The sequence below is a fragment of the Olea europaea genome, chromosome 14 (genome assembly GCF_002742605.1).
Source record: "Olea europaea var. sylvestris chromosome 14, O_europaea_v1, whole genome shotgun sequence".
Lineage (NCBI taxonomy): Eukaryota > Viridiplantae > Streptophyta > Magnoliopsida > Lamiales > Oleaceae > Olea > Olea europaea.
The window spans coordinates 7,838,598-7,851,545 of NC_036250.1; the positions used below are offsets into that span (position 1 = coordinate 7,838,598).

Below are 12,948 nucleotides of genomic sequence, written 5' to 3' on the forward strand. Positions count from 1 at the left end.
AACAATTCAATGATAAGTTGTCATGTATCATTATGTTAAAGATTATGTCAACCATTATATTTATGTAACATTATCGATTTGCAGATCATTCAAGTATTGAGGAAGTGCACTAATCATGTCAAACATAAAGAAAGTTTCACATGCATAACAAAAAGTAACACACGAGTTTATTCTGTTGGGGTTGTCCTACATTGATTGTGGATGGAGTTGATATTCACTTTATAAGTGTGAGGGAAAACTTCACCTCTCGAGCTAGCTTTTGGGGTGAGAGAAGTCCAAGACTATCCAACACTGGTATCAAAGTCTGGTTTATCAACAAACCTCAAGCCCAACAGTCACGAAGATACGGGCTTGTGTAAGGGAGAGACGGGTTTGGTCTCTCGTAGGCCTCATTGTATGAGGGGAAGACGTATTTGGTCTCCTGCAAAGACAGATATGTGAGGGAGAGATTGTTGAGGTTGGTCCACATCGATTGTGGATGTGGTTGATATTCATTTTATAAATGTGAGGGAAAGCCTCACCTCTTGAGTTATCTTTTGGGATGAAATAAACCCAAGACCACCCAACATATTCAGCCGCTTCTAAAGAAATTAATTACCTTTTGCTGCATCTGTTTGTGTCAATGAAAAGTTACATTTAAGGAAGAAATTATTCACTTGCCTATTTTTGAGTAGTCGATTCTTCAAACCACAATCTTTTCTCTTACCATTTTACCCGGCAGTTTCTGAGAGAGCGAGAGAAGTACACTGTTAGAACTTAAAAGACAATTAGGTTTGTATGATTTCAAATATATAATATAGGAGCAGAGATGAATTAAAAGGTAATTTTTTCAGCTTACAGAGAATGCAGACATCTAGCATGTTCTTATTAGCACCTTATTTGAAACAAAATAAAAAAGCTTTAATTTGCATGCTTATCGAGCTTCATTCAATGACATTTTTCAAGCATGTTTGATACAGTTTTTTTAAGAATAGATTGTGTGATAATTATTTTTTTTAAAGAATTTGTTATTAAAAAGTAAGGAAAAGTTATGAATTCACGTATCAAATTATTTTATCGAAAGAATATAATTAAAATTGAGTTCGTAGAAAACTAAGTTTTAGGAAAATTTCTAACAAACAGGGGCTTCTTATTTTTCATTAATTAAAACTTAGAAGTTCAATTAAATGCTTCCTTATTAATTTCTTTTGATTTCTCTTTTTGATATTAACAAACAACTAGGGTTTTCAATAACTCATTTAAAAAATTTCAAAAATATTAGAAAGAAATGTACAATAACCCTATCTTTACCAGATAGTTGAGTTAACGAAATACGTAAATAAAAAAGAATAAAATTGTGCGCTAAATCTTTATTTCTCTAGAATTGTGGTGTTAAACAATCCAATCAAAAAAAAAGGAGGAGGCTAAGGTTTCATTGATACTACATTAATTAATTGAATGCTAAAAGATGGTTTAACCTAAATACAAAGAGAATATATATAGGCTAAACAAAGGAAACTAAAAAGGACTATTCTACCCTTAATAAATAATAAATAATCCTATATTTCTTAACATCTCCCCTCAAACTCACGATGCGGCAACTGCAAGCATCGAGAGTTTGCCAACTAGAAAACGAAAACGAGAAATAGAATGCGACTTGGTAAAAAAATCTGCAAGCTGTAAAGAAGAAGAAACAAAGGGCAAAGTAATTGTGCCATGCTTGAGATGATGACGAGTAAGATGACAATCGATCTCAATGTGCTTAGTTCGTTCATGAAAAATCGAGTTGTGAGCAATCTGAATAGAACCTTGGTTGTCGCAATACATAGGAGTGAGATGAGAAAGAAAAACTCTCATATCTGCAAGTAACCAACGTAACCAAACAATCTCTTTAGTAGTAGATGTCATAGCACGATATTCTGCTTCGGTGGAAGATTGACAAACAATAGATTGTTTCTTGCTTTTCCAAGAAATAAGAGAATCACCCAAAAAGATACAGAAGTCAGTAACAGACTTGCGATCTGTGGGATCACTGCCATGATCAGCATCAGAGTATGCACGCAGCTCCAAGGAGGAGGTGGATGGAAGTAACAGACTCTGAAAGACTGTACCCCGAAGATATCGCAAAATGCGAAGAACAGCTACCCAATGAACTGTAGTGGAAGAAGCAACAAACTGACTAACAATATGAACAGCATATGCAATATCTGGACGAGTAATAGTGAGATATACCAAGCTCCCAACAATAATACGGTATAAAGTAGGATCTGACAAAGGTAAACCGTCAGAAGAAGAATACTTCGCGTTAACCTCAATTGGAGTATCAACAATCTTATTATCAGTAAGTCTTGCCTGCTCAAGAATATCTGCAACATATTTCGACTGAGAAAGAAGATAACCTCTGGGTAAGAAGGCTACCTCAATATCCAAGAAATATCGTAGAGAACCCAAATCTTTCATTTCAAACTATCTAGCTAACTCTGTCTTCAAAACTGAAATACCATCAATATCATCACCAGTAATAATCATGTCATCAACATATAAAGATAGAATGATACGACCTGCATCAGTGCTCTTAACAAAAAGAGTAGAATCATGACTACTAGAAACAAATCCAAGGGAAGAGATCACAATAGAAAATTTCTCAAACCAAGCATGAGGTGCTTGTTTGAGACCATACAACGCTTTCTTGAGCTTGCAAACATACCCAGAATCATGTGAAACACCAGGAGGAGGTGCCATATAAACCTCTTCTTGAAGATCTCCATTCAGGAAGGCAATTTTAACATCAAGTTGAGAGATACGCCACTAACGAACCAAGCTACTGCAATAAGAGTACGAATAGTAGTCATTTTTGCAACAGGAGCAAATGTTTCCTCATAATCCATACCATACTGTTGAGAGTATCCCTTTGCAACCAACCTAGCTTTGTATCGCTCAATTGACCCATCAGAATTAGTCTTGATCTTATACACCCAACGACAACCAACAACACTCTTACCAGAAGGTAAAGGAACCAAGTCCCAAGTACCAGTCTTATGCAAAGTAGAAAGTTCCTCATCCATAACTTGCTGCCAAAGAGGATCAAGAATTGCCTCTTTATAGGAAGAGGGCTCAGAGAGACAATGAATAGAAGCTAAAAATGTAGAAAAGGATAAAGAATAACAAGAATAAGCAAAATCTGGTAACTTTGTAGACTTACGAATGCGTATGGATTGACGTAGAGGCTGATCCACAATCTCAGACGGAACTTGAGGAACCGTAGGAGAAGAGGACGTTTTAGGTGTGCCGGAGAGTAAAGTGTCAGTACCTGCGGAATGATTAGTACGAGTTGGTTGTAAAGACAACGGGATAGGAACATGAGAATGGACATTTGAAGTAGTAGGCTCCTGAGAAGACAAACTATCAGGATTGTCAGAAAAAGGATCTATACGAATAAGATTAGATCTAGTCAGACTATGAGTAGTGGATGGAATAGAAAAGAAAAGTATATGCTCGAGAAAAACAACATGACGAGACACATAAAATTTTCGAGTTATTGGATCAAAACAACGATACCCCTTTTTACCTTCACCATAACCAAGAAAGACACAAATTGCAGATCGAGATGACAACTTGTTACGTTCTACATGAGGACGAAGAACGAAACAAGTACAACCGAAAACTCTAAAGAGAGAATAATCAGGGGTATACCCATACAACTTTTCGAAAGGAGAAAATCCTGAAATATGAGAAGATGGAATTGTATTAATCAAACCTACAGTAGTAAGAACAGCTTCACCCAAAAACACACTAGGGACAGATGTAGACAACAAGAGAGAACGAGCAGTTTCAACAATGTGCCTATGTTTTCTTTCAGCAACACCATTTTGCTCAGGAGTATCTGTACACGAAGTTTGGTGAATAGTTTCATCTAAAGCAAGCAGCTCACAAAATTTATTAGAAGTGTATTCCCCACCTAAATCACACCTAAAACATTTGATAACAGTAGAATGTTGAGTTTTAACAAGAGCACGAAAGGCTAAGCATATCACAAAAAATTCAGAACGATGTTTCATTAAATAAACCCAACAATAACGAGTGTGATCATCAATAAAAGAAACATAATATCGAGACCCTCCTTTTGTGGCAACAGGAGAAGGCCTCCATATATCAGAATGAATCCAATCAAATTGAGAAGAAGAAACAGAAATACTTCAATTAAAAGGTAAAGCTGAAAATTTTGCCAGTTTGCATCCACTACAATCAGAAATATCACAAGGGTGAAAATCTCCTAAAGCCCCTGTAGAAGCTAAAAATCTGAAACGAGACGACGAAACATGACCTAGACGAGAATGCCATAAATAAAAACTAGAAGAAGAAGGACTCAAACGAAACGAAGACAAATCAACACTAGTAGCGGCAGCAGCAACTGGCACTTTTAGCTCATCCAAAATATATAGTCCACCCTTCCTACGGCCTGTCCCAATCAGCTTCTGAGACTGCAGATCCTACACATAACAAGAAGAAGAGGAAAATGTGACTAAATTACCAGAATCACATAACTGACCAACAGAAGCAAGATTTAATGTGAGTTTCGAAATATGATAAACATTAGGGAGGGACAAGTGAGGTGTGACAACAGAACCAACACCTGCTAATGGCATAGAAGTGCCATCAGCAGTCATGACAGCAATAGAAGACGAAGGGGACACAGAAGCAAAAGACGAAGAATCTGGAGACATATGATGTGAAGCTCCAGAATCCAAGACCCATACAGAATGTGACATAACTGAAGAACTATGAGGCAACTGACCTATGGAAGAAGCAGACATAGCTTGAGGTTGTAAGGAGAGAAACTTCTGAAATTGCTCAACCAAAGTACTAGGATCAGTGATAGGACCTGATGAAGCTACTGCTGCGGTATTAGATTGTGGTGGTCTATGAGCATTAGATCGTGATTGGTTGCCAGGCTTCCAAACTTGAGATTGCTGCTGTAATTGATTCGACTGTCTCAACTTAGGACACTGAGCCTTCCAATGACCTTTATGCTTACAGAAACTATACTCGTCAAAGGCAACCCTTGTGTAAGGTTTATTTTGATTATTAGAGGATGGCTTAGAAGACACTGCTAATACAGAAGGCTTAGAAGCAGAAATAATTCCATTTTCAGCATAAGACTTAAGACGTATTTCTTCAGCCAATAACTCGCTGACAACTGAGTCAACAGAAGGAAGTGGAGAACGATGCAAAATTGAACCTCTGAGTCCTTCAAAATCACTGCGAAGTGCCATTAAAAATTACACCAACCGTTGCTGCTCTCTATGAGTAATATAGGCAGCACATGCCTTTAATTCTGTCGATTCTGTAAGGGTCAATTGATCCCATACGTATTTCTTCAGCCAATAACTCGCTGACAACTGAGTCAACAGAAGGAATTGGAGAACGATGCAAAATTGAACCTCTGAGTCCTTCAAAATCACTGCGAAGTGCCATTAAAAATTGCACCAACCGTTGCTGCTCTCTATGAGTAATATAGGCAGCACATGCCTTTAATTCTGTCGATTCTGTAAGGGTCAATTGATCCCAAAGATCTGTCATAGCAGAATAAAACTCCTGAATACTCATATTATTCTGATGAAGAGCTCGTATATCATTCTCCAATTGATACTGCTTTGCAAAATTTGACTGAGTGGATAATCTTTGCAGATGATCCCAAACCTCCTTTGATGTCTCATACTTCGCCAACTCTCTACCTATGGAATGCTCCACGGAGTTGTTAATCCAAGTAATAATTTTTGAATTGTTTGATTCCCAGGCATCTATCAAAGCAGCATAACCCTCATTGGTATTCTCAGGTTTCACAGAAGTTCCACTAATGAATCCCCACATCTTTTTACCCTTAAGAAAATTTCTCATCACATAACTCCAATACGAATAATTCTTTCCATCTAACCTCACACTCACAGACTGAAGGGAATCGTCTCTTTCAGTAGCCATAATAAAAAAAAAACAGATTACAGAAATACCAGATTGCAGAAATACAAAGAGAATATATATAAACTAAACAAAGGAAACTAAAAAGGACTATTCTACCCTTAATAAATAATAAATAATCCTATATTTCTTAACATGTGGAACGAAGCATCGTCCTATCCAGGTTCGCGCCCGTCACTTCCTTTGAAATTGAATCATCAGTCTTTCCTCACATTTAAGAAGGGGTGATCTTCTTTGAGTATGCAAACTATTATATATTATGTCATTGTTCAACCTTACGAGTGAACTGACTAAGCTATAAATTACGTCGTTATTTGTTCTTACGAGTGGATCGACCAAGCTATGAATGAAGTCGAGTAGAAGGGAAGGCATGACAATGGAAATAATTTTTGACATACATATCCGGAATATGAATTAAAATAATTCGACCCGTAAACATCTAAGGAATTGTAGACTTGATTTATGTGAGCTGATTTGATTATTATTGTCTATAAGAAAGGAATTTTACTGGTAAAGACCACGTGAACTCAGTTTGGTAAACCAATGAGAATCTCTCACTGTAAAACAAAATTAAGTTCTTTGGATTAAGAAAATTCCTAAAATAAGCTGTTTCGGAAAAAACAAGTGTCAGTCATCCGCAAACTGTAGATTCAAAATTCAAGAAGAAAGGTAGTCCATGCCCACTCATCACCGAAATCAAAATGGAGCCGTGCTGTTTGGCCAAGGTCAAATTCCAACCAAAAAACAAGACGTCCACGTGGCGCCCCCTATTGAAGGCGTGGTTAGGGGCGCCCTCTTGTTTGGCCGGGATTTAATCCTAGCCAAACAAGTTTTTAATTCAAAATGAGTTACAGACAAGTGACATAAAAATGAGAATATGACATTTATTTTATGTCAACTTGTAACATGAATGTATTAACACATAAAGGAAAAGACTTTATAATACGATACTTTTATTTTTTGAAAAACAAGAAATCTATTTTTGTATTCATAATAAATTCTTTTATTTAATAAATTTGGGTTAACTACAACAATTTCATCTAAGTCCAAAATTTTCCAATTACCACACGTATGAACTATGAATACTTATCGTTGCAACCTTTTATCAGCAGGTGCTATCATTCCTCATTTAATTATATTAGATAGAACCAAATTTATAGCTCTTCAACTCTGAGCTTGAAATTCGACTTTTTTGTACTACTATCTTCAATCTTCTTATAAAATTGACAATAGAACTTGGCTTGATCACTTCACAACTTTGCCAACGAGAAAAACTCTCTTCTAGGTGATTTGATTACCATTACTTCATTATCCATGTGACTTGATCGCCACCACAATGTTACTTTGATGATAATCTTTTAATATCAAAATAAATAATTCCTTTCACTCACATCATATTCAGATATATAAATTTAAAAATTTAATCCTAAGTAAATTCATTTCCTTGTAAGCTTATCCAAAGAAAATATTGACTTGCTATAAAAAGAGATGAGAAGATGACCCACCAAGAAGTTAGATTTAAAAATTATAATTTAAAATAAAATGTAAACTATATTTAAAAACAGGAAGACGAGACAATACAAAATTTAAATTCAATATAGCCTCCATTAAAACGAGATTTTGGGGAAAAAATATATGTTTTGAAATATTGAATTTTAGAAGAATGTGTGGTTAAAAAATAAAAAATAAAAATTAAATTTACTTGTAATATTATTTTATAAAAAAATATGTGATTGGAAATGAATTATTTTTTTTAAATACTTTAAAAAAAAATGCAATTCAAACAGGGGCTTAATAATGTTGAGAGACATTATCAAAATTGCTGAGTGGTATTGAGTATGGCAATTTTAAAAATACCTACAACCACAACGTATGTGAAAAGAATCAACGAGAAGTTCCTTAATGATGACTCTATCACCAAAGTGAGTAAAGATGGCAACCATTAAAATAAATTTTTTCCCTCAAACTTATTTTTAGTCATATATTCTCAGAATAAAATATTTTGCACGTAAACTCAAAACTTGTTCCTACTTTTTAAACGCACATTCTGCAAAAATAAGGGCCCTTTTGGTTTACGTTTCAATTTTCAATTCTGAGTTTTGAGTTCATTTTCTATTTTCCATTTTAAGGGACTATTTAAAATTTTTTGAAAACACGTTTGATTTGTCATTTTGAAAAGTTATTTCTTAAAAACATAAAACTAAAAAACACGTTTAGTTTAAAATTTTGAAATTTTTTTATATTACATTAAATTTGATTGGTTAGTAAAAATTGAAAAATTTATGTTAATATATTATCAAGTACTTTATGCATTTTAAAGTTGGTGGATTTTATACACTTTTACGCTAAAAAATTAAAATATTGAATAATAAATTAATTTCAAAATATAGAAAAAAATAAAAACTAATGATGTGGATTTAAAATATTTTTATTTGTGATCATTTAAATTTTTTTGAATTTTTTAGTAAATGATTATTAAGAGCTAGAATTATTTTTCTAGTATTATAATTTATTTTTTTCAGAAATTTAATTTAATTTTTTTAATTTTGGATTTTATTTTTAGAATTTATCAATTTTATTTTTTGAATTTTAATTTTTTATAATTTTTAAAATATTATTTGTTAGAATTTTATATTTTTATTTTTAAAATTTTATTTGAATTTTTTTTTATTTAAATGCTATTTTTCCATATTTTGAGTGTTTTCAAAATTTTTACCGAAAACACTCAAAACATCAAAAATGTGTTTTGAGTTTTATATTATAAATTTATCATTGTTTTTTAAATTGCATTTTTAGAAATATCAGACCAAAGATATGTTCAGTGTTTTATAAAGTTGAAAACTGAAAACAGCTTGAAAACAACAAACCAAACACACTCTAACTATCTCAAAACTTATTTTCCAAAAAAAAAAAATGCTCATTTTAATAATTGTTAAATGAGGATATTAGTAAGTGTAATGTTATTTAGCTCTTACTGGGATTACAACCCCAATCTAGGTAACGTTAATGTGACATTAAATAATAGCTGAAATTCATTTAATTTCACATTTCATTCAACTTATCATTTAGCGCTATTTAAACTGGAATTACAGTCCCAATCTAGATGACATTAACGTGGTATTAAATAAATCATTTAACTCACCTATCATTTAGAATTAATCCTTACTCTTTATTTATGACCCGTTATTCGAGTCTCTGTTAAGCTTACATAATCTACGAGGCAATTATCTTCTTCATAATCACCAGCTAGCCAGGTCAACAGTACCCTTCTGGAATTGACTTATACAACGTCTAAAGCCGGCAGTTTATAATTGCCAAATTATTTATATATTTGACTTTCATTACAATAAAATATCGCCTCAATTTTGTGTTACAAGGTAGAAGCCATAGCCAAAACTCGAATAATCTTCAATCTCTCTCTCTCTCTCTCACACACATATGAAGACACACTCAACTCCAACTTTTCTTGATTTTCATTTGTTTGCCTGTTAAATAAAGTGCTTGCTGCTATTGTTTTTAACCAGTGGAGATGGAAAATTTGTTCGGTTTGCTAAGAGTCAATGTCATAAGAGGTATCGACCTTGCTATAAGAGACACTACAAGCAGCGATCCTTACGTGATTCTTAGGATGGGAAAACAGGTACTCTCTTTCAAGATTGTTGGGAATCTACTTATACATGCACAGCGAAATTTAAAAATAATTTTCGATTCCCACCAAGAATCGCCTTTGTGTTTAGATAGAAATTGTGATAAGATTGTACCTTTTCCAGATCTGCAATCCTTTTGCTTTTCTTTTCGTTCCACAACTTTGATTCGCCACCACAGCTGTCCAATTGTCCAGCCTCCAACGGTGATCCACACAGAGAATATGATTGCAGCCTCTAGGGTTTTCTCTTGTGCCAGCAAGAATAATGAAAACCTTATGGACCTCAAACCCTAGTTATGTATTTATATAAACCCAAACAGGCTCGGTCCAGTCCGGTCCAATAATTAATTAATCCAATTAATTAAACCCGATCCGTGAATTAATTAATCCAATTAATTAATTCGAAAATATAAATAACAAATCCAATTAATTAATTTATCCAACGATTGTTAAATTAACCAATTGGAAATTTTGCAATCTTCCAATTCTCTTTTGTGTGTGACCCATTAGGTTCCCGACCATAATACCTAACGACGTGAAATATTATTTTGATCTAATCAAAATTGATAAATTAAAACACCCTTTTAATTTATCGTCAATTCACATTCGTCGTCCCTGATTGACATCTAACAATGTATCAGGGCAATACATGTGACGGGAAATGTCACGTGGTATGACAAAATCAAATTCGTTCGTTTACCGTGAAACTATAATCCCTTCGTCAATATGATCCGATCAATTACGAGATATGGAGTTGTGTCAATCTCGATCATCGATCATATCTTTCACTCCACTATTAAGTCAATATAAATCGAAAACTCCTTTTCGACTTATGAGTACACCTTGGCCAAGGATTTCATCATTGACTTAATTGAATGAAACGCAGATCATAATCTCCTACTATCTAAGAGTGACGAATCCTTTATTGATCAATCACAACCTTCATACGATTCTTGACATACCCGAACGATATCGTATTAGCGGCCCTTTTCAGAGCAACATCCAACACCGCCAAAATATGACTATCCTCATATAAGGTACTATGACGACCTCAAGTCAAAGGATCAATTCCACTACCGAACGTTAGAGATTAACCACTGACACTCAAATAGTTATCCATGTGGAATCTCTCGACGGGTCTCCAATGTTTTGTTCTATAACAAAAATATCCACGTGTTCATTTAAGTGTCACCACACTTTAATTTGTGAGATCAGCTACTTACTTCACAAGTAAGAAATGCGACACTTGATGGTCTATCCGTAATAACGATATCCGTATCTCGTTATTACTTACGACCACGGGATTTAAGATTCAATCAGATGTAATTTGTATCTCACAATCACAACTCCTTGTGATTAACAAATTACGAAGATTTAAATCTACGGACTCTATTATTTATTTAATTGTCTATTAATTAAATAATAGATCTGTCATTTAATTGCATTAATTATATATAAAAGTATTTATATCCAAAGTTGATTGGACCTAGGGCATAATACTTACAAAGATAACTTGTGCACGTTCAATTCAGTTTAGTTCAATTTTGTTAATCTTATGCAATTGAAATTATAATTTTTGGAACAGAAATTAAAGACTCGTGTGGTGAAAAGGAATGTCAACCCTGAATGGAATGACCAACTAACCCTATCTATTGATGACCCTAATCTTCCAATCAAGTTGGTGAGTATAATTGATGTATGAACGTTTGGAGTTAGGGTTATTGCAGTCTTGTAGATTAATTAAGGATCGTTAAAATGATCGATAAAATAATTAAGGTTTATTACAGGGAAAAAAAAACAATTTTTGGGTATTCGAATCAGTGTTATTAAACCCGGTCTGATTGCTTCAGTCCGAAAATCGGCCAACCAGTTTCAAGTCCAATCGATTGGTATACATGGATGAAATTCACATTTGAGAATGATCAGCCTAAATTTGTCTGTGAATACCCCCTTAATCGGACCGGACTTGTGACTGGTTGGTAGGTTTTCAGACTAAACTCTCAACTCCACTTCGGTCCGGTCCAAATTTTATAACATTAGAATTATGATATCATACAAATGCTTATGAATATTATGTCTTCTTCTTCTTCTTTTTTTTAAAATTAATTTTTGAAATAAAATTTCAACCCCAAAAAGACCCCGATTGAGCCAGCAACTGACGGTTGAACCAATTATCCTTTAACCATGTGCTTTGACCGAGTCTATGACCAAAACGAGCCGAGCCGATCCTAATAACTATGATTTGTATTGATAATTCAATAATAGTCTTGCAATTTTTATGGTAATATATCTGTTAATCAATGTGATTGCAGCAAGTTTATGACAAAGACAAATTCAGTTTAGATGACAAAATGGGAGATGCTGAATTCGACACTAAAGAATTTATAGAAGCTGTAAAGATGAGACTGCATAATATTCCAAGTGGAACCGTAATTTGCAAAGTAAAACCAAACCGGGAAAATTGTCTATCAGAAGAGAGTTGTATTAAGTGGGAAAATGGTGAAGTAATCCAGCAAATGTTTCTCAGACTCAGAAATGTTGAGTGTGGTGAAATAGAGCTCCAATTGCAGTGGATACATGTCCCGGGATCTAGAGGTTTGTCGTAATGGAGTTATAGGGCGTCCAACTCGTTACTTCTACGCATGATGTAAAGATCGACAAGTTTCGTTAGGAGAATTCGACCGCGCTCTATAGTACTAAAAATAATCTTTAAAAAATCTTGTTCATTACAGCCTTGTACAGTTCAGATTTTTGTTCTACTCCTTAGAATGTATTTATATGTCAGATGTGAGTGTTAAATTTGTACCCTTTTAATTATTTATATTTTTATTTCCAATTTGATCATGGATTGAAAAGTATATGTATGAGATATTAGCAAAAATTATTCAAAAGTCTTTATACCTACCAGTAGGGGCGGATCCAGGATGAAAATTCAGTGGGGGTGAAACCAAAAAATTTAAGGGGCGAAACCAAAAAATCATAGAAAAAATCCTGAAAACCTGAAAAAGTCTCAAGAAAAATCAAAAATTTGAAAATCAAGTGGGGGTGGCTGACCCCACTTGGCCTCAAGTGGGTCCGCCCCTGCCTACCAAGCAGTACTTGATGGGAGAAATCATACACAACAATAAAGAGAGAATGCACCGAACGAGACAAAAATATTGATTACTGAAAAAAAGACTGCATCCGTATTTACCCCCTCATGGTTTGATATCTTATTTATCAATTTCTCAAGTATTGCATTAGATGATGGTTTTATGAACTCCGCCACGTAAATCGTCATTATATCCCTATGTGTGTCTATCAACTGGTTGGTGAGTTTTATGTGGATCAAATAATATCTTGTATCA

At 34.0% G+C, this 12,948-nt stretch overlaps 3 protein-coding genes across 4 annotated transcripts; 1 reads left to right on the top strand and 2 right to left on the bottom strand.

Annotated features, from left to right (window-relative positions):
* Positions 1-60: 60 nt before the first annotated feature.
* Positions 61-2,439, bottom strand: LOC111409459 (uncharacterized mitochondrial protein AtMg00810-like). The gene is made up of 3 exons (XM_023039505.1): positions 1,571-2,439; positions 322-421; positions 61-186 (listed from the first exon to the last, which is right to left on the bottom strand). The coding sequence occupies exons 1-3, from the start codon at positions 2,437-2,439 to the stop codon at positions 61-63; spliced, it is 1,095 nt and encodes a 364-aa protein (XP_022895273.1).
* A 1,849-nt stretch (positions 2,440-4,288) lies between these two features.
* LOC111409461 lies at positions 4,289-5,252 on the bottom strand. The gene is made up of 2 exons (XM_023039506.1): positions 4,775-5,252; positions 4,289-4,469 (listed from the first exon to the last, which is right to left on the bottom strand). Exons 1-2 carry the CDS (start codon positions 5,250-5,252, stop codon positions 4,432-4,434), a joined length of 516 nt encoding a protein of 171 aa, XP_022895274.1. The 3' UTR covers positions 4,289-4,431.
* A 4,156-nt stretch (positions 5,253-9,408) lies between these two features.
* LOC111409009 (protein C2-DOMAIN ABA-RELATED 4-like) lies at positions 9,409-12,442 on the top strand. Of its 2 annotated transcripts, XM_023038900.1 has the most exons (3): positions 9,410-9,595; positions 11,187-11,282; positions 11,914-12,442. In XM_023038900.1, the coding sequence occupies exons 1-3, from the start codon at positions 9,485-9,487 to the stop codon at positions 12,205-12,207; spliced, it is 501 nt and encodes a 166-aa protein (XP_022894668.1). In that variant the 5' UTR covers positions 9,410-9,484; the 3' UTR covers positions 12,208-12,442. The 2 variants fall into 2 exon arrangements, with proteins under 2 accessions (XP_022894669.1, XP_022894668.1); XM_023038901.1 differs by lacking the exon at positions 11,187-11,282 and having other exon boundaries at positions 9,409-9,595.
* Positions 12,443-12,948: the final 506 nt, after the last annotated feature.

Excerpts from the sequence above, each read along its gene's own strand:
- LOC111409009 (XM_023038900.1), top strand. The coding sequence starts at position 9,485 with ATGGAAAATTTGTTCGGTTTGCTAAGAGTCAATGTCATAAGAGGTATC. Across the intron at positions 9,596-11,186 it reads TTCTTAGGATGGGAAAACAG|AAATTAAAGACTCGTGTGGT; the intron begins GTACTCTCTTTC and ends TTTTTGGAACAG. Across the intron at positions 11,283-11,913 it reads CTAATCTTCCAATCAAGTTG|CAAGTTTATGACAAAGACAA; the intron begins GTGAGTATAATT and ends ATGTGATTGCAG.
- LOC111409461 (XM_023039506.1), bottom strand. The coding sequence starts at position 5,252 with ATGGCACTTCGCAGTGATTTTGAAGGACTCAGAGGTTCAATTTTGCAT. Across the intron at positions 4,470-4,774 it reads TATGTCTGCTTCTTCCATAG|GATCTGCAGTCTCAGAAGCT; the intron begins GTCAGTTGCCTC and ends TGTTATGTGTAG.
- LOC111409459 (XM_023039505.1), bottom strand. The coding sequence starts at position 2,439 with ATGAAAGATTTGGGTTCTCTACGATATTTCTTGGATATTGAGGTAGCC. Across the intron at positions 422-1,570 it reads ATGCTTGCAGTTGCCGCATC|GAGACCAAATACGTCTTCCC; the intron begins GTGAGTTTGAGG and ends CTGTCTTTGCAG. Across the intron at positions 187-321 it reads TCGTGACTGTTGGGCTTGAG|GACAACCCCAACAGAATAAA; the intron begins GTTTGTTGATAA and ends CAATCAATGTAG.